The sequence below is a fragment of the Stegostoma tigrinum genome, chromosome 12 (genome assembly GCF_030684315.1).
Source record: "Stegostoma tigrinum isolate sSteTig4 chromosome 12, sSteTig4.hap1, whole genome shotgun sequence".
Taxonomy (NCBI): domain Eukaryota; kingdom Metazoa; phylum Chordata; class Chondrichthyes; order Orectolobiformes; family Stegostomatidae; genus Stegostoma; species Stegostoma tigrinum.
The window spans coordinates 80,210,964-80,235,205 of NC_081365.1; the positions used below are offsets into that span (position 1 = coordinate 80,210,964).

Sequence of the window (24,242 nt, forward strand, 5' to 3'; positions counted from 1 at the left end):
AAACATTACACTACTTTTTTTTAAATCTTCCAAAACTTTTAATTCTAACTTAATTTGAATTTAAATTTTACTGCCTGTCGTGGAAGGATGTGGATCCCGTCTCCAAGTGCATTAGCCTGGGCCTAAGGATTACGGTCTAGTGGCATCACCTCTGCATTAACCCCTCCTTTTTAAGCTTTTTTTCAATTTGTTCTAGGGGGGAAGGCAATTCTGGTTTGGCTAGAAAGTCTACTGGAAACCAGAAAGTTAAAGATTTTGCGAGCTATCGCTCAGAATCTATTTTGATGAAGCTCCTCTGTTTCTCTGAAACCAGCTCACCTTGTTTTGTCATGGATCCTGGCTGATTGCCGCACTTTTGTTTAACAATCCTGTAACCCTGGAAAGCAACCCATATCTCCTGGTATATGCTCATGGTTGTGGTTCAGTGCTTTCAAACCATGTTGTAATCTTCCTTTTTCCTTTTTAATGCATTGTTTTCTGCTCTGTCACTCATAACTGTAGTCACATTGAGGCTGGAGCATTTCAGCACTGAGACGAAGTAGAAGATGCTGGAAATAAACAGTTGAGTTGGTCAGAGTCTGTAAAGGTTAACTTTAAAGTCCGAACTTTTTGTGAGAACTATATTGCTGTGTTGCCCCCATCTAGTGGACAGATTGACATCTTGCAGACTAGCATGTTGAATTACTTTCAGATAAAAGAAATGGCAATGGACAAGGCACAGAGGCCACAAGACCTCAAGGGTCAAATAGGGCAGGTTGAAGAACATCCTTACAGTGAACTTTATAAGTCGAGTCCTCGATTACAAAAGCTGGAACGTTATGAAGCGCTGGCTAGCCATCAACTAGAATAGTATGTCCACTTCTAGCTTTAGGACGAATGTCAAGAGAAGTGTGCAAGAAGGGATTTCCTGAATGGTAGGAGGAATGTGCGACTTTGGTAGTGTAGAGGAACTGCAGAAGTTTTCCAGGAGTGGTTAAGAGAACATTCAATAGATGTGTTCAAAAGTATGAAGATTCCTTTTCGAGACTGTTCATAGAATACCTCCAGTGTGGAAGCAGGCCTTTCAGCCCATCTAGTCCCCACCGACCCTCCAAAGAGCGTCCCACCTAGATTCACCCTGTTCTCGCAACCCTGCATTTCCCATGGCTAACCAACCCAGCCTGCACATTCTTGGACACTGGTAGGCGATTTTGCATGCCCAATCCACTCAACCTGCTCATTTTTGGACTTTGGGAAGAAACTGAAGCACCCAGAGGAAGCCCATGGAGACATGAGATTATGCAAACTCCACACAGACAATTGCCTGAGGGTGGAATTGCACTCTGGTCCGTAGTGCAGTGAGACAGCCATGCAACCATTATGCCGCCCCAAAATAGGCATTCTATCAATTTCTTGTGATAAGAGGCTCAATACTCAGCAGGGAGACAATTAAATTACAGTACATAGTTGAGAGAAAATTGCATTTCTAGGACTAAATTTTTATTCAACAATTTAGACATTGACTTCTACACAGGCAACGTTTTGGAGAGGTTAAAATTAATCCTCTTCCATTATCTCACCATGACAGAACTGCCAGGTGGGAGACTTTTCCCAGCAAACGCACTCCCAACAATAGTGCAAACCAATTCAGAAATACGTGTACAGACATGAGGAGCTGAAGGAACCGCCTTCAATAGTGTGTCGTTTTAAGGTTTAAGTAGCTTTCTTGCTAAGGATAAGTTTGACTTCAGTGGCGAGTAGTGATAAGAGGGTTTGGATTTTTCAGCTGTAAGTAGAAAGTTTGACTTTTACATGAAATATATGAAAAGTGTATGTGTCTTTAGCCGAAAGTTCATGAGATTGACCTGCTGAGATATTCACTAATTTTTTTTTAATAATGTGAACTGTTACATTCCTGAATTTTCTACCAGAAAGAGCCAGGAAGCGAATGCAGGAGCAATTTGAAAAATAAACTTAGGTATATGCTTCACATGGAGGACTGTGGGAAAAGAGAAGGGTTATGTGACTAATTTTACGTTTCTATCAAAGAACCAGCACAGGCACAATGGATTGAATAGCTTCAGAGATAATGGGAACTGCTGATGAAGGGTCTAGGCCCGAAACGTAGCCGCACCCCCAGCTACCTACTAACCTCATCCCACCTCCTTGACCTGTCCGTCTTCCCTGGACTGACCTATCCCCTCCCTACCTCCCCACCTATACTCTCTCCACCTATCTTCTTTACTCTCCATCTTCGGTCCGCCTCCCCCTCTCTCCCTATTTATTCCAGTTCCCTCTCCCCGTCCCCCTCTCTGATGAAGGGTCTAGGCCCGAAACGTCAGCTTTTGTGCTCCTGAGATGCTGTTTGGCCTGCTGTGTTCATCCAGCCTCACATTTTATTATCATGGATTGAATAGCTGCCTTCTTTACTCTTTGATTTTATGATCCCTGATTACATCTGTGTGAATTTTAAATTGCACTTTTCCTATTCATTTATTCATCTTACACAAGGCACTCAATGTCTTAAACTCAGACTTGCTCTTTCATCAAAGTAGCAGTTTTTTGAGAGTCCTATTCATTACTTTACGTGACCAAATGACTGCTGATTTGTGGTCTGACATATTTTCATTGGCCCAGTTTACGTTTAAAAACAACAGTTGAAATGTCTATAAAAGGAGGAAGCTATCAGTGCAGGACAGAAAACACAGTATTAGACAACTCACTATATACACTGTATCCTTAGTTTTTCAACAAAAAAAACATTCTCATGATGAGGGTATGACTGACAAGGTTGGCATTTGTTGATCATTCAGAGCTGCCTTTGTAATCGTTATAGTAAGTCAACTTCTTGAACCGTTGTAGCCTGTGATGCTCCCACTGTGGTGTGAGTTGAAAAGTTCCAGTGTTTTGACCAAAGATGACAAAAGAATATGGATTATATTTCCATGTCAGTTTGTGTATTTGACAGAAGTGGTGTGTTACCTTGCTGTTGCTGGCCTCATTGTTATAGGTGGTAAAGAGCACATAGGTTTGGCACTTACTATTGGAGTACTTGCCACAGTGTCTCTGACAGAGAGATAGCACAGCAATCAAGATTTTCAGTAGTGGAGGAAATGAACTTTTAAGGCTGCTGCTAGCAACAGGTCAAATGGATTGCTTTGTTCTGCTGGGAGCCGAGTTTGTTGAGTTCTGCAGGAGCTGACCTAATCTCTCCAACTTAAAGTTCCCTTTCATGTCTTGTCACTGGCTCATCTTTCCCAACCAATTAATTCCATACTGAAATAAAGCACAGTATGCAAAAATATTTGCAGTTCAGTGAAATCTATCTTGTGTTAGTGTGAAATCTGTGTCCTCTGATCATGATTCCTCAACAAATGGGAAAAATGTCTCATTATTCAGACTATCACTTAGGTCTGTTTTCACTTCTATAAAAAAATAACTGAGTTATTTCTGTGTAACTCAAGGTGGAGGATGGGAAAGAATTGTGGTCATAAGAGCTGCTCCTTTTTTTGAGGTATTTTCAGTGTTGGAGCTGATTTCCTCGAATTCTTGGAGCAGTAATTATTGTTTTATAAGCTGGTGCATTGTTTTGGAACTTTTGGGGAAAAAGTAAACAATGACACTTTAAAAAAGGAGGAATGGAGACAAAGGCAGTGACCACATGGTGGAAGTGAATCAACGAGAAAGAAACCTACACTGCTGTCTGACCCAGCAGTGAACCTTCACAGCTACTGCCTCTGCTGTCTGATTTCACATACCTCTGGACATCGGAGTTTGTCTAAGAAAATAAACAGTGAAATTCACAGCTGACCTTGGAGGAACGTGTGTGGGAAGATCACAGCAGGAGAGCAGCTAAGTGCTAGGTTTTTTTTGTAAATCTACAACAGTAGAGTGGGTTCTTTTCGATTGTATGTTTTTATTGAGATCATCTCTTGATTAAACTTTAAAAATATAAAAACGTAGGTACTAAGTCAGTCTGGAGCAGCATTTTTAGAGCTGTAAGACTGTGCTATTTTCTGGGACTGTAGATTGTTAAGGTGCAAAGATGACCATTAGTAGAATGATGTGTCCTTCTAGTCGGACGTGGGAGATTAAGGAGAGTTTCCATGTTACTGTTACATCTGTAGGAAGTGTGCTTGATTGCGAATCCTATTGGATTGCATGGATTGGTTGGAGCAGCAGTTAGAGGCAATGAGGAATTTACAGGAGCTGGGGGTGTGAAGGATAGCAGTTTCAGGAATGGAGGTAAACTGAAGATACAGTCAGGTAAATTGGTGACCTCCAGAAAACGTAGGAGAGGGAGGCAGGTAGTTCAGGAGTATCCTGTTGCTATTCCCATCTCATTCAAATATGCTGTTATGGAAAACGTAGGGGGTGAGTGACTCTCGGGAACGTAGCAAAGGTTTCTAATACTGAGACTGGTTGTAATGCAACAAGGGATACGCCAGTTTCCAAGCAGTTGATCGTGATAGGGGACTTGTTAGTCAGAGGCACAGACAGACAGCCAACAGCGAGACAACACAATGGTGTGTTTCCTCCCTCCTGCCAGGATCAAGGATGTCTTGGAAGCAGTGCAGGATATTCTCAGAGGTGAGAGGGACCAGCAGAAGATTGTTGTACACATTGGAACTGATGACATAGGAGGAGATAAGGGCAAGATTCTGGGGAGAGAATATAGGAAGTTAGGCAGGAATTTTAAAAGGAGGCCTGGAGGCTAGTAATAGCTGGATTACTCCTGGAGCCACAAGCTAGTGAGGGTATGAATAGGAAGATAGAGTAGATGAATGCGTACATTATTCACATCTTTGGATCATTGGAATCTCTTATTGGGTAGAAGTGACCTGTGTAGGAAGGACGGATTATATCTGAATTGGAAGGGGACTAATATACTGATCAGGAGATTTGCTAGAGCTGCTTGGGAGGATTTAAACTATTAAGTGGTGCGGGGGTGAACTTGGGACTGGGATATCATAGCAATGGCAGACATGTCTCAAGTGTAGACAGGACTGGCAGCTTAATGTTACAGCATTTAGTTGCTAAAGGAAGGCTAGAAAGGGCAGCAAGAGAGTGTGGGAATGGCGTTTTTGATTAAGGATAATATTACTGCTGTATTTAGGGAGGATATTTGAGTTATTTGAGTCGAACTGAGAAATAAGTAAAGGATTTGAACCTTGTTCAAATTCTGCTATAGACTACGTAATAGTCAATGTGAAATTGCAACACAGTTTTGTCAGGAGATATCAGTTATCTGTGAGAATAATAGAGTAGTTATGGTAAGGGATTTTCATTTTCTGTACATAGGTCTGGGACCGCCAGAGTGTTAAGGGCTTGGAGAGGAACTTGTGAAGTGTGTACGAGAACATTTCCTGATTCAGTATGTGGATGTACCTACTAGAGAAGGAGCAAAACTTGACCTACTCGTGTGAAATAAGGCAGAACAGATGATGGGTGATGGTTGAAGGTTGTTTTTCAGGCTGGAGGCTAGTTGTGTGCCACAAGCGTTGGTGCTGTCACCTTTGTTATTTGTTATTTACATAAATTATCTGGATGTGAATGTACAAGGCATGATTAGTAAGTTTGCGGATGATGCAAAATCAGGAGGTATTGTTGATAGCGAAGGAGGTTATTGAAAATTACAGAGAATTCTTGACCAGATAGGAAAGTGCGCTGAGGAATGGCAAATGCAGTTCAATACAGATAAGCGTGATGTGTTGCATTTTGGAAAGTCAAACCAACTGAGGACTTATACAGTAAATGCTAAGGTCTGACGAATGTTGAGCAACAGAGGGACCTAGGAGTACAAGTCCATAGTTCATTGAAAGCAGTGCCACAGGTAGACAGCATGGTGAAGAAGGCATTTAGCATGCTGGCCTTCATCGGTCAAGGCATTGAGTACAGGAGTTGGGATGTTATGTTCCAGTTGTATACGTTGTTGGTGAGGCTGCACTTGGAGTATTGTGTACAGTTTTGGTCACCCTGTTATAAGACAGACGTAATCAAACTAGAAAGTGGTGCAAAGAGAGATTTACGAGGACTAGTAGGCTTGAGTTATAGGGAGAGATTGGCCAGGACCTTATTCCTAGGAGCATAGGAGAATGAGGGGTGGCCTTATTGAGGTGTATAAAATCATGAGGGACATTGGTAGGATGAATGCATATAGTCTTTTTCTCAGGGAAGGGGAATTGAAAATTAGATGACATAGGTTTAAGGTAAGGGGATAGATTTAAGAAGGATCTGCAGGGCAACTTCTTCATGCAGAGAGTGGTGTGAATGTGGAATGGGCTTTCAGTGAAAGTGGCTGAGGCAGGAACAAAAGTTTAGAGGAGGGTTTAAATGGATATGGACTAAATTCAGACAACTGTAACCAGCTGAGTGGGCACCATGGTCAGCATGGGCAAGTTTGGGCCGAAGGGCCTGTTTTTATGATGTATTATTCTGTGACTCTGACCAAGGTGTCAATGGGGGAGCACTTTGGGGCCAGAGACCATAATTCTATTAGTTTTAAAATAGTGTTGAAAAAGGATAGACTGATCTAAAAGTTGAAGTTCTAAATTAGAGGAAGATCAATTTTGACAGTATTAGTCAAGAACTTTAAAAAGTTTACTGGGGGTAGATGTTCGCAGGTAACAAGAGTCCAGAGACTGTATGTTCTTATAAGAGTGAAGGGCAAGGCTAGTAGGTGTAGGGAGTGCTGGATGACTAGAGAAATTGACGTTTTGAACAAGAAAGAAATATATGTCAGGTATAGACAGCAGAGATCAAATAAATTCCTAGAAGAGTGTAACAGCAGTAGAAGTACACTTAAGAGGGAAATTAGGAGGTCAATATGGCTTTGTGCATGGAAAATTGTGTCTCACTAACTTGATTGAGTTTTTTGAAGCAGTAACAAAGAGGATTGATGAGTGCAGAGGGATGTGATCAAATAGACTTCAATAAGGCGTTCGACAAGGTTCCCCATGGTTAGCAAGGTTAGATCATATGGAATAAAGGAAGACCTAGTGATTTGAGTACAGAACCGGCTTGAAGGTAGAAGACCTTCCTCTACCACTGGTAGTGGTAGAGGGTTGCTTTTCAGACTGGAGGCCTGTGACTAGCGGTGTGCCACAAGGATCGGTGTTCGGTCCACTGCTTTTTATCATTTATATGAATGTTTTGGATGTGAACATAAGTGATATAGCTAGTAAGTTTTCAGATGACACTAAAATTGGAGGCGTCATGGATAGCGAAGAAATTTCCTTCAGAATACATGGGATCTTGATCAGATTGGCCAATGGGCCAAAGAGTGGCAGATGGAATTTAATTAAATGTGAGGTGCTACATTTTGGAAAGGCAAATCAGGGCAGGACTTAGATATTTAATGACAAGGTCCTGAGGCGTGTTGCTGAACAAAGAGACCTTGGAGTACAGGTTCATAGTTACTTGGAAGTGGGGTCACAGGCAGATAGGATGGTGAAGAAGGTGTTTGGTATGCTTGCCTTCATTGGTCAGTGCATTGAATACAGAAATTGGAAAGTCATGTTGCGGCTGTACAGGACATTGTTTCAGCCACTTTTGGGGTTTGCGTGCAGTTCTTGTCTCCCTCCAATAGGAAGGATGTTGTGAAATTTGAAAGAGTTCAGAGAATTATGAGGATGTTTCCAGGGTTGGAGAGTTTGAGGTATAGGGAGAGGCTGATTAGGCTGGGGCTATATTTCCTGGAAGATTGGAGGCTGAGGGGTGATCTTGCAGAGGTTTATAAAACCATGAGGGGCATGGATAGGGTGTATGGACAAGGTATTTTCCCTGGGTCGGGGAGTCCAAACCCAGAGGGCATAGATTTAACGTGAGGGAAAGATATAAATTGGGACCTAAGGGGCAACATTTTCACACAGAGGGTGATGTCTGTAAGGAAGGAGCTGCCAGATGAAGTGTGTAGGCTTGTACGATTACATTTAAAATCATCTCGATGGGTACATGAAGGGTTTAGAGAGACATGGGCCAGATGCTGGCAAATGGAACTAGATTTATGTTGGATATTTGGTCGGCATGGACGAGTTGGTCTGAAGGGTCTGTTTCTGTGTTGTATCTGTCTGTTTCTCCGCTTATGCGCATTCAGATCGAAAGGAGAGTCACAGAAATTGAAACATTCACGCTGTTTCTTTCTCCACAGATACTGTCAGACCTGCTGACTTTCCTCATTAATTTCTGCTTTTAGTTTGTTTCACATCTCTCACTTGTTCGGTTCTTTGATTTATATGGCTTCCCTCGTTCAGTTTCTATTCAGCTCTAGGGAGGAATTTAGCTTGATTGGCATCTCATTCAATCCAGGTCACCATATCTTCTCAAGGGTCAGTTGGGAATGGGAACCAAATGGTAGCCAGTAACATCTGAATCCCTTGAAAGTTAAAATTACAAATACATGTTATCTGACGTTAGAAGAAGGAATGTCCCTGCTTGTTAAATTTTTCTTATTTTCACTGATGGTTGTACTTTACTCCAGCCGGAAGGAAAAATTTGCACTGTCTCAGTTCATGACCGATGTATATTTTTTGTTTTGTTTAATATTTACCCTATCATGATTTAAATTTGGCCATGATGGAGTTGGTGAAATGCTTGATTTTGCTCAGGTGTTTGTCTTTGTCTCTTTTTACAGTTTGTAAGTTCAAAGCCCACAAGAGGTGTGCTGTGAGGGCAATCAGTAACTGCAAATGGACAACCCTGGCGTCAATTGGAAAAGATATCATCGAGGATGAGGATGGGGTAGGTATGAGAGTTTAAAAATAACCATCTCCAAAAGTAGCCCTTCTGCTGTCATCGTCTTGTGTGGAAAGGCCCCTCTAGCTGATAGATAAGAAGTTAGAAGTAAGGTGTTTTAACAAACTGAGGTGTTGAATACAGTGTTCCCTGTGGAAGTGTTCTGAAAGAGAAGAGAAACCCTATTGCATATCTATACTCCAAATAACACCATAAACAAAAGATCTGGTTATCATTATATTGCTGTTCAAGGGAGTTTACTATGCATAAATTGGCTGCTGCATTGTGTGTGCTCTAATTGTGAGTATGCTTGTGAGTAAAGGAAATTAATGTTTTCCTGACAGTTGACAGTCGGTTTGTGGTCCCCATTAGAGTCATGATGTCAACATGGAGACAGACCCTTTGGCCCAAACTGGTCCATGCCAACCAAAATGTCCATTCATGCCAACCCTCTCTCCCTGCGCTTGAACCATATCCTTCTAAACCTTTCCTAACCATGTATTGTCCAAACACCTTTTAAATGTTATTAATGTTTCCACCTCAACCACTTCTGCCGGCAGCTCGTCCCATATACCAGTCTCTGTGTAAAAAAAGTTATCCCTCAGGTTCCCATGTATTCTTTCCCCTTCTCCCCTAAACTGATGCCCTCTAGTCCTCGATTCCTCAACCCTGCGAAAAAGACTGTGTGCATTCATCCTATCCATTGCCTCTCATGATCTTATACACTTCTATAAGATCCCCCTTCAGTTCCCTACACTCTTAAAAATAAAGTCCTAGCTTCTCCAACCTCTCCCGATAACTCAGTCACTTGAGTCCAGGCAACATCCTTGTAAATTTCTTCTGCACACTTCCAGTTTAACAACATGCTTCCTATAACAAGGTGACCAAAACTGAACAAAATACTCCAGGCTGAGAGATAGTAAGAACTGCCAATGCTGGAGTCAGAGACAGCATCGTGTGGAACTGGAGGAACATAGCAGGCCAGGCAGCATCAGAGGAACAGGAAAGTTGACATTTTGGGTCGGGACCATTCTTCGGAAATGGTGATGGGGATTGGTCAGTGAGGTAGGTGTGGTGGATAGGTGAGAGAGAGGATGGACAGGTTGTATCAGATCAGGAAGGTCACAGATGAGAGGGAGGGTTGGACATGGGATGACTGGAAGGTGTTGTTTGTTGAGAACAGAGCATAGGTGCTCTGAGTCTATATTTGTTCTCACTGATGTAGGAGAGGCCACATTGGGAACAGAGGATACAGTAGGACAAGTTGACGGATGTACAGGTGAACCCTTGTCTGATATGAAAAGTTTGTTTTAGACTTTGAATGTGAGGGGGCAGTGTAGGGGCTGATGTAGCACTCAAATCTCTTGCATTTTCTGCTCTTCTACAGCCCCTTCCCCCAACAAAAATAAAAATAGAATCCCAATTGGCCTCACATATTACCTCACCAACCTCCGTATCCAGTGTATCATTCTCTGCCACTACCGCCACCTACAGTCCGACTCCACAACCAAAGAGATATTTCTCTCCCTGCCCCTATCTGCCTTTCATAGGACCATGCTGTCCACACCCCGCCTTGTCCACTGAGAGATAGTAAGAACTGCCGATGTTGGAGTCAGAGACAACATCGTGTGGAACTGGAGGAACACAGCAGGCCAGGCACCGTCAGAGGAGCAGAAAAGTTGACATTTCCACTAGCCTCACCACACCTGGCACCTTTCCCTGAAACCACAGGAAGTGCTACAGCTGCCTCTACACCTCCCCACTTACCTCCATCCAAGGCCCAAAACAAACCTTTCATATTATACAGGGGTTCACCTGTATGTCCATCAACTTGGTCTACTGTATCTGTTGCTCCCAATGTGGCCTCTTTTACATCAGTGAGATCAAACGGAGACTCGAAGACCATTTTGTTGAGCATCTGTGCTCTGTATGCGACAAATGACAATACCTTCCAGTTGTCAACCATTTTAACTCACCCTCCCTCTCCCTGGGTGATGCGTCCATCCTGGGATGCCTCCAGTGTCACAATGACAGCACCCACAAACTGAAGGAACAGCATTTTGTATTCTACCTCGAGAGTCTACAGCCCAATGGCCTAACATGGAATTCACCACTTTTAAAATCATCCCACTCCTAGCCTCATCCCATGTCCAACCCACCCTCTTATTCCGAGCACCTTGACCTGACACAACCCGCCCATCTTCTCTCCCAACTCTCTGCACCGCCCATCCCTCCGACCAATCCCCCCCCCCCACTCCCTTCCTGCACTCATCTATCATCATCCCACCTACCTTCTCCAGCCTCACCACTTCTCTATTTATTTCCCAACTCCCTTGTCCCTCCCCATTTCTGAAGAAGGATCTCGACCCGAAACGTCAACTGTCCTGCTCTTTTGATGCTGCCTGGCCTGCTGTGTTCCTCCAGCTCCACACTATGTTGTCACAATACTCCAGTGCACCTTCACCAACATCCTGTATGGGAGTGTACAGCCCCCATGTACCTCTGTACTTTTCCCCCTCAAAATAATTTCGATTATACTACTACTTCAAGTTGTTTCTTGTAAAGTGCATCACTTCATAATTATCAGCATTAAATTGTATTTCAACAGTCTCTATACCCTCTTGATGACCTCTCATTGCTTATGTGGTCAGGTTTTGTACTGTCTGCAGACTTTAAAATTATAGTCCCTGAAGCGATAATAGAGGGGCTACAATGACCCAAATGAAACTTGCAACGGTATCTCAGTGCCTACTGACGTCTAATCAGAAAACATGCAATCACTACTTCGCTCATTCATCAGCCAACTGTGTAACCAGGTTAAGACTACCAGTTACTTAATCAAATGCCTTTTGAAGGGCCATATATCCTCTGAACTATCTTCATGAACACTCTCCATTGCTTTATCAGACAACTCAATCTAGTTAGGCAGATGCAACTTGCCTTTAACAAATCCTTGCTGGTCATCCTTTGTTGTTCCTGTTCCTATGCATAACTCCAAGTGAGAGTTAGTTTTGTTCTTAACAATGGCATCTTGCAATTTTTCCCTCCACACTGATGCAAGGTGTGATTGTAACGGGCTCAGCCATGTGGACATCATGGAATATGAGTTCCCTGATTGGGGCTATTATTCCAGTCCAATCAGAGAGCCCTCGCAGACAGATAAGAACAGGAGTGCCAGAGATTCTGTTCACTCTGAGAGCTGGCCCTGAGAGAGCTGAATCAGTGTCAGAGACTTTCCATGTGAAAATCGAGGCTGACTTAGCGATGAGATACTGGCCTCTGTGGACGTATTTCACAAGGGAATTTACCATACACTGTATTCAACTATGACTTCATAGAGTTGATTTTGCTATAACATGTGTTCCGTCAACCTGAATTGTCTGTAACGCAATTGACGAATAGGGGAATGCTACTTCTAAAATGTGAATTTGTGTTGGCTATAACACGATTCCATCAGTGCGCAGAGAAGTACACATCTGCATCGTGTGATCATTTCATGGGCTTTGTTGTGAAAATGCACAATGTTAGTGCCGAAAGAGTCTCCACGCCAGTATCACGCAATTATTTCATTGGCTTTGTCATGAAGTGTTTTCTATGAGAGGTGGAGTAAAGCCTCCTCCCCCATCAAGTCACTTTGACACTTTTTCCAAGGTAAAGTGTTAAATTTACTTTTATTTTGTTATTAGATATGAATTCAACATTTATTCAAATTGTGCTCTCCTTTCTGTTAGATTTTGAGTGATTTTTCTGCGATTTTGAGTGACTTTATTTGGTGGTCTGCCCCTATTCTGCTTTTTCCATAGGTCCTGTTATTTCTATATAACAATTTTTTAATAATGCGATGTTGCACAGGAACATAATTAGTGCATTATAGCAGAACTGGCTGTAAAGGTTACATTAAATAAATTACACACTTAAAAACATATATTGGAGAAGTCACTTGGCCTGGCTGCATTTGCTGATCAGACAGGAAGAGATGGGATATGGAGCTACTGATGAACCAATTTTCCACTTCTGCCTCTGATACTTCCAGCCTGCAAATGGCAGAAATTGGGTCTGCAGTTTGTTGACAGTGTCTAATCTACAATAATGTACCTGACACCTTCCAGTTGTCACTCATTTTAACTCACCCTCCCTCTCCCTGGGTGACGTGTCCATCCTGGGCCGCCTCCAGTGTCACAATGACAGCACCCACAAACTGAAGGAGCAGCACCTCGTATTCCACCTGGAATGTCTGAAGAAAACCAATCATCAAATTGGCTAAAAGTTTCAGTTGTTTGAGATGCGGTCAGTCACATGATTCCACAGTCTAATCATGTGGAAACTATGGCCCAGAAGTTCACCTGTCTTTTGCAGGTGGTGAAGTGTTGAGGATCCACCAGTAAAGGATGGCATAAAATCTGTAGGCCACTGGTAGATATCACTGTACTTCTCCGGTAAGCGGGAGTTAGGTTGTTGTGGGAGAGAGCGAAACAAATATTCTCTGTCGGTCTGAACGATATGAAGGCAAACAGCATTGAAAAGGCTTCTTACCCATGTTGAAAATTTTATTTGTCTTTGATTCAAAGCAATGTATTCAACAGTAAAGTAAATGCTGCGTTTCATTTGTCTAGATTGCCATGCCTCATCAGTGGTTAGAAGGTAACCTGCCTGTTAGTGCCAAATGCGCTGTGTGTGACAAGACATGTGGCAGTGTTCTCCGACTGCAAGACTGGAGATGTCTCTGGTGCAAAGCCATGGTGAGCAGTTTGATTTCTTTGTGCTGTTACAAATGGTTTACAATCAACCTCAAAGTGTGAAAGAAAACCATTCAAAGGTGCATCCTTGCTTTGTTCTGTGAAATATATGGAATTAGCATACAGAAACAGACCATTCAACTCAACAGGGTGGTACTTAATGTTTATGTGCATTGTGACCTCTGCCCTTATGTCTTTATCTCATTCTATCAGCTCTTAACCAGGTATCTAGTTTCTCTTTCAAAGTAACCTGGCTATTTGCCTCAACCACTCCCTGTTGCAGTGCAGTTCACATTCTCAGCACTCATTGAAGTAAGAGATGTTACTCCTGAGTTTCCTCTTTCAAACTGACAGCCTCTAGTACTGGAACTCTCTGCAAGTAGATATATTGTCTCAACACCTGCCCTACTGAATCTGCTCATAATTTCAAAACCATAATCAGGTCAGCAGTTTAGTTTCTCTTTTATAGAGAAAAGAACAACCCATTCAGTCTTCCTGCAACGCTTAATTAAAGGCCATCATTTCAGTGCATTATCAGGCACCTTTCTTTAGGACTTAAAGCCTTCTGTCTCTACTACCCTCTGGGTGAAAATTCCTTTGTCTGTCTGAGTGGTGGAATTTGTGCGTTGGGAGGTAGCGTTGAATGATCTTTACTGAGTTGCTGTAGTGCAGCTTATAGATGGTGGACAGTGTGCTGCTACTGTCCATTGGTAATAAAAGGAGTGATTTTTATAGACGGTGGATGGGATGCCTGGAATGTGTTGAGCTGCTTAAATGTTGTTGGAGCTGCAGTCGATCAGGCAACTGTTGATTAAGGAAATAAAATTTTTTAAAAACTGCAGATGTTAGATATCTGAAACAAAAAACAGAAATTGCTGGAGAAAACTAAAGATGGTGGCAGTAGAGTAAGCTCTGGGCTCAGTCCGGGGCTCGCCCTTTCCATCTGCTTCTCTGTTTTTCTCTCTCTTTTCCCCTTAAATTTTTTTTTGGATTTTTTTTTTAAAAACTTACTTTGGTGCAGTGATTGGAACCAGCTGGATCTTGTTGTCTACAAGATCCTTGATTGGTGTTGTTCACCTGGGCCAATCAGGAAAGCTCTGACTGACCGATCTAACCAGGAGATTTAGAATCCCCTCAGTTCAGGGGACTGACTCTGAGCTGGCTGGGTGACTTGGTGATGGGATGCTGATCTCTGTGCAGTTATTTCACTTGGCTTGTGAAGAGAGTGGCAGCACTGCAGCAGCTGAAGGCACAGAGCAGGATGGTCAGTGGTCAGCCAACCAGTGGGGCGTGGGACGACCAGTGGTTTGCAGGCTGGTGCGATGCGGGAGGGCCAGCAGTTGGTGGGCTGAAGCAGCCATTCTTGGCCAGTGGAGTGGGGCCCGGAGTGATCAGCCTGTCACAGATCTTGGACCCAACAGTGCTGGGAGAGTGAGACCACATGTGGAAAGAACTGTAACATTTATCTTTTAACTTTATTTAGCTTCTTAACTTATACTGCGAAGAGCTGTAAAATACAACTTGTGGCTTTTCTTGATTTCTCTGCTTTTGTAACTGATTTTAGTACTTAAGATTTGTACCGAGGTACTTTGCATCTAAGGTGGCGCCCTGTGTGGTGACATTGTATGCATTTCACTTTACTCCTGTAGCTTTTACTCGAGTACATGTGACAATAAACCTAATTCTAAATCAGCAGGTCTGGCAGCATCTGTGGAGCAAAAGCATTTCAGATCCAGTGACCTTTCTTGAGAACTTCTTCTGAAGCGAAGAGTATTCCATCACACCCCTGCCTTGTCCCTTATAGATGGTGGATAGTCTTTAGGGAGTCACAAGGTGAGTAACTCAGAGCAGAAATCCCAGCATCTGACATGGTCTTGTCGTTGTAGAATTTATGACTAGTCTAGTTCAGTTTTTGGCTAATGGTAATCCCCTAAGATGTTGATAATGGGGTTTTTTAGTGATTGTAATGTCATTGAACAACAAGAAGCAGTGGTTAGATTCTTTCTTATTTGAGATGATCATTGCCTGGCACATGAGAATGTTCCTTGCCAGTTACAATTCCAAACCCAAATGATGCCCACGGTTGTCAGGCAAGGCAAGGAAGAATTTATAGAGTCATACAGCATAGAAACAGACCCTTCAGCCTGCCATGTCTATTCTGACCAACCAACACCAAATTACATTAATCCTGTTTACCTGCACATGTTCCATAGGCTACTATGCCCTGGCATTTTATGTGATCGTCCAGGCCCTTTTAAATGTTGATTTCCTCCACCACCTGTCCGGCAGTGCTTTCCACATTTCTAACACCCTCTGGGCGAAAAACAAACTTTGCCTCAGTCCCCTCTAATCCACTTACTCCTCACTCTAAATTTACCCTCTCTGGTCTTAGACCCGTCTACCATGGGAAAAGTTTTTCACAATCTATGTCTCCTATGATTTTGTAATCCTCAATCAGATCCTCCTTCAGCCTCCACTGCTCCACGAAAACTAAACCCAGCATATCCAATCAGTCTTCATAACTGAGACCTTGCATCCCAAGCAACATCCTGGTAGCTCTCCTCTACACCCTCTGCAGGGGTTTCCCTCCTATAATGTGGATTTCACACCTGCATATGATACTTTAAGTGTGGCCTAACCACCATTTTGTAGAGTACCAGCAAAACCTCCCTTTTCTTAACCTCTATACTTTGACTAATAATGGCAAGTATACCATATGCCTTCTTCCCAACTTTATCCACTTGCCTTAAGACTTTAAAGGATCACTGTACACACTAAGGCCCCTCAGATCCTCAGTGCTTCCCCAGAGTCCCCCAGTTCATTATGTATGTTTTTCTATTTATCCTGCATCACTTCATATGAATTGAATTCCACTTGCCACTGACTAGCCTGTCCATATCCTGTTGTAAATAAGGCTATCATCCTCATTTTTACCACATGCCAATTTTTCTAATGTCTGTGAATTCACTAATCAATGCTCTTTTACCAATTTACCAGCTGATTAATATCACTCTGTAGCATGAGTCCATTTTCTTTACTATTAATACCACCACCAACTTTTTTGCAAACTGCAGACTTATTAATTATATCTTCTAAATTGGCATCCAAGTTGTTCAATTACATAACAAACAAACCTCAAAAACAACTCTCAAGCATCAGAAATAATGGGAACTGCAGATGCTGGAGAATCTGAGATAACGAAGTGTGGCGCTGGATGAACACAGCAGGCCAAGCAGCATCTTAGGAGCACAAAAGCTGACATTTCAAGCCACGACCCTTCATCAGAAAAGGGGGATGGGGAGAGGATTCTGAAATAAATAGGGAGAGAGGGGGAGGCGGACTGAAGATGGATGGAGGAGAAGATAGGTGGAGAGGAGAGTATAGGCGGGGAGGTAGGGAGGGGATAGGTCAGTCTGGGGAGGACGGACAGGTCAAGGGGGCAGGATGAGTGAGTAGGTAGGAAATGGAGGTGCGGCTTGAGGTGGGAGGAGGGGATAGGTGAGAGGGAGAACAGGCTAGGGTGGCGGGGACGAGCTGGGCTGGTTTTGGGATGCAGTGGGGGGAGGGGAGATTTTGAAGCTTGTGAAATCCACATTCATTCCATTGGGCTACAGGATTTCCAAGCGGAATATGAGTTGCTGTTCCTGCAACCTTCGGGTGTCATCATTATGGCACTGCAGGAGGCCCAGGATGGACATGTCGTCTGAGGAATGGGAGGGGGAGTTGAAATGGTTCGCGTCTGGGAAGTGCATTTGTTCATTGCGAACCGAGTGTAGGTGTTCTGCAAAGCAGTCCCCAAGCCTCCGCTTGGTTTCCCAATGTAGAGGAAGCCACAACAGGTACAGCGGATGCAGTATACCACATTGGCAGATGTGCAGGTGAATATCTGCTTGATGTGGAAAGTCATCTTGGGGCCTGGGATGGGGGTGAGGGAGGTGGTGTGGGGGCAAGTGTAGCATTTCCAGCGGTTGCAGGGGAAGGTGCCGGGTGTGGTGGGGTTGGAGGGGAGTGTGGACGGACAAGGGAGTCACGGAGAGAGTGGCCTCTCTGGAAGGCAGGCAAGGGTGGGGATGGAAAAAATGTCTTTAATGGTGGGGTAGGATTGTAGACGGCAGAAGTGTCAGAGGATAATGTGTTGTGTCCGGAGGTTGGTGGAATGGTGTGTAAGAACGAGGGGGATCCTCTTTTGGCGGTTATTGCCGGGGCGGGGTGTGAGGAGTGATTCGCGGGAAATGCGGGAGACACGGTTGAGGGCGTTCTCGACCCCTGGTGGGGTTGGGGGGGGGGTGGGGGGGAGTTGGAAAAACGCCCTCGACTGAGTCTCCCGCATTTCCCGCGACTCATCCCTCATACCCCGCCCCGGCAATAACCGCCAAAAGAGAATCCCCCTCCGTTCTCACACACCATCCCACCAACCTCCGGACACAACACATCATCCTCCGACACTTTCGCCAACCACAATCCGATCCCACCACTAAAGACATCTTTCCATCCCCACCCTTGTCTGCCTTCCAGAGAGACCACTCTCTCCGTGACTCCCTTGTCTGTTCCACACTCCTCTCCAACCCCACCACACCCGGCACCTTCCCCTGCAACCGCAGCAAGTGCTACACTTACCCCCACACTTCCTCCCTCACCCCCATCCCAGGCCCCAAGATGTCTTTCCACATCAAGCAGATGTTTACCTGCACATGCGCCAATGTAGTATACTGCATCCGCTGTACCCGTTGTGGCTTCCTCTACACTGGGGAAACCAAGCGGAGGCTTGGGGACCGCTTTGCAGAACACGTACGCTCGGTTCGCAATGAGCAAATGCACCTCCCAGTCGCGAACCATTTTAACTCCCCCTCCCATTCCTCAGACGACATGTCCATCCTGGGCCTCCTGCAGTACTGTAATGATGTCAACCGAAGGTTGCAGGAACAGCAACTCATATTCCACTTGGGACCCCTGCAGCCCAATGGTATCAATGTGGATTTCACAAGCTTCAAAATCTCTCCTCCCCCCCACTGCATCCCAAATCCAACCCAGCTCGTCTCCGCCTCCCTAACCTGTTCTTCCTCTACCTAACCCCTCCTCCCACCTCAAGCCACACCTCCATTTCCTACCTACTCACTCATCCTGCCCCCTTGACCTGTCCGTCCTCCCCAGACTGACCTATCCCCTCCCTACTTCCCCGCTTATACTCTCCTCTCCACCTATCTTCTCCTCCATCCATCTTCAGTCCGCCTCCCCCTCTCTCCCTATTTATTTCAGAATCCTCTCCCCATCCCCCTTTTCTGATGAAGGGTCGTGGCTTGAAATGTCAGCTTTTGTGCTCCTAAGATACTGCTTGGCCTGCTGTGTTCATCTAGCATCACACTTTGAACTCTCAAGCATCACCCTTTGCAAGCCATTTCTGGATCAAGTTTACCAACTTGTCTTGGATCCCATGGGCCCTTAGGAAGAAAGATAGGAGGACGTGTCACAGTTTTCATCAGGGAGTCTATTAGAGCAATAAGGCGGAATAGCATCTTAGATTTCTCAAATGAACCCATACCGGTAGAACATAATATCCAAAAAAGGACCAACCACATTGTTGGGAATATACAATGGGCACCTTAACAATCTGGGAGAAATAGGAGATCAAGTATGTAGTCAAATTTGAGGAAAGTGTAAAGTAATAGGGTTGTGATAGTTGGGGTTTTCAGCTTCCCCAGCATTAACTGGGATAGCTTTTAAGTGAAACGTTTAGAGGGAGCAGAATTCCTAAAATGCAACTGGGGTAGCTTTTTAAGCCAGTATGTAGATAGCTGTATGAGAGGCTGGTCCTGGTCCTAATTTTAGGTAACAAAGTTGGGCAACTGGTTGAAGTATCAGTGGGGGAGCATTTTGCAGATGGTAGTTATAACTCCATTAAATTCAAGATTGTTATGGAAAAGCACAAGGGTGGATCTGAAATCAAAGTTCTCAACTGGGAGAAGGCTGTTTTTAATAAGGTCTGCTGTGATTTGGCCAGAGTCGACTGGAAGTAGCTACTTTCAGGTAAACCTGTCTCAGAACAATGGGATGCATTCAAGAAATAAATATAGCGAGTACAGGACTAATATCTTCCAATAAAGAAAAGGGTGGCGCCATCAAATCCCTTGAATCCTGGATATTGAGTGATATGCAGCATTGGATTAAAAACAAAGGAGGCTGGTGGCAGATACCAAGGATTCAAAACAGCAGAAGCCTTGGAGGAGCATAGCATATGCAAGAGACAACTTAAAACAGGGAACAGGAGAGCTAAAAGTGGACATGAAAGGATACTGATGGGTAAAATAAAGGCAAATCCTATGTTCTTTTATTGGTACATTAAGAGTAGAAGGATAATGACAGAAATAGAAGGGCCCAGCAAAGACAACAATGGAAACTTGTCTGTGGATGTAGATATGTGGTCACTAGTGAGAGGAACAATGTGGATATAGAAATCAGGGGATAGGTTCTATGATACAATTAAAGAAATTATCATAGGCAGAGAGGAGTGATCTGGCAGTCTTCAAAGTAGATAAGTCACCAGAGCCGGGTGAAATATATCCCAGGCTGTTGAATGATGCAAGGGAGGAAATAGCAGGGGCATTTGCAAAAATGTTCAATTCCTTTCTGGCCACAGGAGAGGTACTGCAGAACTGTGAAACAGACAATCTGGCATTCAAGAAGGAGCAAGGAATAAATCAGGAAACTACAGGACAGTCAACCTAATCTCAGTGGAGGAGAAACTGTTGGAAACAATTTTGAGAAACGAAATTAAAATGCATTTGGTGAGGCAGGAATTAATCAAGAACAGTCAGCATGGCTTTGTTAGAGGGAAGTCATGCCTGATCTAATTGCTTGAATTTTTTGTAGCGGTGACCAGGTGTGTAGATGAATGTAATGCTTTTGATGTAGTCAGCTTGGACTTCAGCAAGACTTGATAATGTCTTCAGTGGGAGACTGATAGAAAGATAAGAACCCATTGGGATCCATAACTGACTTGAGTGGTAGGAAGCAGAGGGTGATGGTTGAGGGGTGTTTTTCAGACTGAACGTCTGTGTCCAGTGGGGTCCCACAGTGTTGACGCATTGCTGTTTGTGGTTTATGTAAATGATTTTGGCTCAAATGTCGGAGTGTTGATTAACAAGTTCACAGATAATAGGAAAATCGGCCAGGTGGTAAATAATAAGGACAATGGTCTTATTTACAAGAGCTTGTCAGTGTCTGGATTGAATTCCATTTGCCAATGTGCATTGATGCAGTTGGGCAGGATAAAGAAGACAAAATATATATGATGAATTGTAGGACTCTGGGAGGCATTGAGGACCAGAGGGACCTTAGTGTGTACACTGGCCCTTTAAAGTATCAAGGCAGGTGGATAAAATGATGAAGAAGGCATATAGTATATTACCTTTATTGGACAAGGTATGGGGTTTAAGAAAAGGGAGGCTGTGTTGGAACTGTATAAAATGTTGGTTTGGCCACAGCTAGAGTATTGTATGCAGTTGTGGAATCCACATTAATGGAGATTAATGATGTGACAGCATGTGATGGGGTAGCGAGTTTCAATTATGAATAAAGAGTGGACAGACTGAGGTTGATTTGCTCAGAGTAGAGGAGATTAAGAGGGGACACAATTGAGATACTTAAATTTATGAGGGGAATAGACAGGATAGTCAGGAAGCCACTTTTCCCTCTGGAGGGATCAATAACAATGGAATATTGATTTAAGGAAAGTTTGGAGGAGATGTGAGGTTTCCACCAGCTGGAGGTGGTGGGAATCTGTAGTTCAGTGCCTGTAATTTCTTTTTCTTTATTCAGTAATGGGGTGAGGGCGTCACTGGTTAGGCAGAATTTATTGCCCATCCCTAATTGCCCTGAGACAGTTGAGAGTCAATCACAATGCTGTGGGTTTGGTATCACATGGAGGCCAGACCAGGTAGGAATGGCAGTTTCTTTCCCTAAAGGACATTTGTGAACCAGATGGGTTTTTCCTGACAATCGACAATGGATTCATGGTCATCATGAGACTTTTAATTCCAGATGTTTATTGAATTCAAGTTCCACCATGCGCCATGATGAGATTTGAACCCAGGCCCAGAATGTTGTCTAGGTCTCTGTATTAACAGTCCAGCGATAATACCACTAGGCCATCACCTCCCCTTAAGAGCAGTAGAAGCAGAAGCGTTTAAGAAGTAATTACATGTATTCTTTTGATGCCAAGGCATGTAAAACTATGGGTCAAGCGCTGGAAAATGCAATTAGAATAGTTAGGTGGCTGTTTTGACTGGTAAGGACATGTGCCAAAGAAGGTCCTCTTCTTGTGCTGTCTCTTTCACTCTATGACTCTTGATGCATATCAACATGATCTGCTTCAGATTCTGAGGAGACATAATTAGTGGAACCCTGACCCTAACGAAACATCTCTATTTCTGGCCTTATAAGGGAGAAAATATCATCAGTGAAGCTGCTGAAGTAGTTTGGGCTGAGGACACAACCCCACACACTGGAGCTGAGATGACAGCCGTAACAATCATCCTTTTTGTTTTTATTAACTTCCAGGATGTGGGTTTTCCTGGCTTGCCTGCATTTTTTGTCTGTCCTTAGCTGCCCTTGAGAAGGCGCCAGTGTGCTGCCTTCTTGAACCTCTGCAGTCCATTTGGTAGGTAGACCCACACAACTGGTAGGGAGCAATTTCCAGAATTCTGACATAGCAATACTGAAAGAACGGCAACATCTTTCCAAATGCTAGGCATGACCTCAATTGGTGTAGGCATTTTCTGCCTGACTCCAGTTGTCTTCAGTTTCACAAGGGCACACTAATGCCATGTGTGGTCAAAAGCTGCCTTGATGTCAAAAGCAATCACCTCACTTCAATAATATGATTGCAATCCAAGTTATAATTCTGTATTTATTCCATTGTCGTCATCATCATCATTTGCAGTCTCTCACAGACGAGGGTGACTCTCTTACAGACTCATCCTGAGAGTGGCTGTGGCTGTACAGACCAATGTGGTTACCTTAGGCTCTGTCACACTTGGGACAGAGGTGGTCACGTGAATGGGTGAGTGATACATTAATGTGGCAGTGCGTTCCTTTCGCTGGTTTTTCCTGGTTCCGTTTTTTTTCCCAACAGTAAGTCTCAACGTGCTCGAAACCATCCGGGGCCTTGAGTCAGTGATTCCTAGGTGTCGGTAGGAATGTGGATATGACTGAAGTGCTTCTTTTGCCCACCTGGGGCTCGCCTGCTATTTTGGAGCTGGGAGTGGAACACCTGATGGGGAGTCTCATGTTGGTTATGTGGACGACGTACCCAGCCCATTGCAGCTGATCAAGAGTGGTCAGTGCCTCTAAGCTGGTGATGCTAGGTTGGTCAAGGTGGTGCAACTTTGATGTTGGTAAATCTTTCATTCTAATGGATTCACAGGATCTTGCACAGACAACGTTGGTGGTACTGTTCTGATTCCCTTGTTGGAAAGTAACATTATGATGGTTTTGGTCTTTTAAACCCCCATTCGAACCTCATATGATATTTGATGAATCTGGTTCTGAAATATTCTCCAGGGTTTCTCCTGTCACATTTAGAAAATATTTAGTGTATGTTGTTTCCTTGTCAATTCTTGTTACTTATGGATATACGGTTTGGCTCTGCCAGGTTCACACGGCTTGCAAGGAACTGTATCCTCGAAAATGTCCTCTGGGCCAGTGCAAAGTGTCCATCATTCCGCCCACTGCACTGAACAGCATTGATTCTGATGGTAAGTAACAACTCTGACAAAATCTATTGCCATTACCAGGCATCTGCTTGTCAGTCAGCATTGTGATATGAGATGCACCTTGTTTGGGGTTGCTCGCTAGTCCTCGTTTCTTAATGTTTTTGCAATGAGTGTGGATTCCTTAGAACATTTTACTGAAAGCTGATGTATAAAATCTGTAAGTTTGAATCTTGTTCCCAAAGATGATTAACATACAGTTTAGTAATGCAATAATTGAGTTCAAGATGATAAAATTATTTAATTAGCTAGTTCAAGAATATGTCCTCTGGACAGATCATGGCATAGCAGCATTATTTAAAAGAAACCTTTAAAATTCTAACAGGACTAGACAGGGTAAACATAGTAAGGATGACCTCAGTGTCTGCGAAGTCTAAGGAAAGAGTCTTGGGTCTGAGTGGAGGGGAAATTTCTTCAGCCAGATGCAAGCCTGTGAAATTCTCTACTATAGAACATGGTTGAATCCAAAACATTGAATGTTTTCAAGAAGTTATATATAGTTCTTCGAACAAAAGTGTTCAAAAAATGGGAGGAAGCAGGAGCAGTGCACTGAGTTCGATGATCAGCCATGATCGAATTGAATGCTGGAACAGACTTGAATGTCCTACACCTGCTCCTATTTTCTGTATTCCTCTGTAAACTTAGCTTATAGAATTAGACCATGCCAGATGATGACCAGGCCGCTCCTGAAAGTGGACTGAAAGAATGCATTATAATAAAATGTGAGGCTGGATGAACACATCAGGCCCAGCAGCATCTCAGGAGCACAAAAGCTGACGTTTCGGGCCTAGACCCTTCATCAGAGAGGGGGATGGGGTGAGCGTTCTGGAATAAATAGGGAGAGAGAGGGAGGCGGACCGAAGATGGAGAGAAAAGAAGATAAGTGGAGAGGAGAGTATAGGTGGGGAGGTAGGGAGGGGATAGGTCAGTCCAGGGAAGACGGACAGATCAAGGAGGTGGGATGAGGTTAGTAGGTAGGAGATGGAGGTGCAGCTTGGGGTGGGAGGAAGGGATGGGTGAGAGGAAG

At 43.8% G+C, this 24,242-nt stretch overlaps 1 protein-coding gene across 4 annotated transcripts in view; it reads left to right on the forward strand.

Moving 5' to 3' along the window:
* dgkh (diacylglycerol kinase, eta) overlaps positions 1-24,242 on the forward strand; it is a 529,882-nt gene that overhangs the window by 342,277 nt on the left and 163,363 nt on the right. For all 4 annotated transcript variants that reach the window (XM_048541055.2, XM_048541057.2, XM_048541059.2 and 1 more), the window contains 3 exons: positions 8,612-8,718; positions 13,326-13,451; positions 23,098-23,200. In XM_048541055.2, coding sequence (XP_048397012.2) covers positions 8,612-8,718; positions 13,326-13,451; positions 23,098-23,200 — 336 coding nt within the window. The remainder of the gene's footprint in view (positions 1-8,611; positions 8,719-13,325; positions 13,452-23,097; positions 23,201-24,242) is intronic.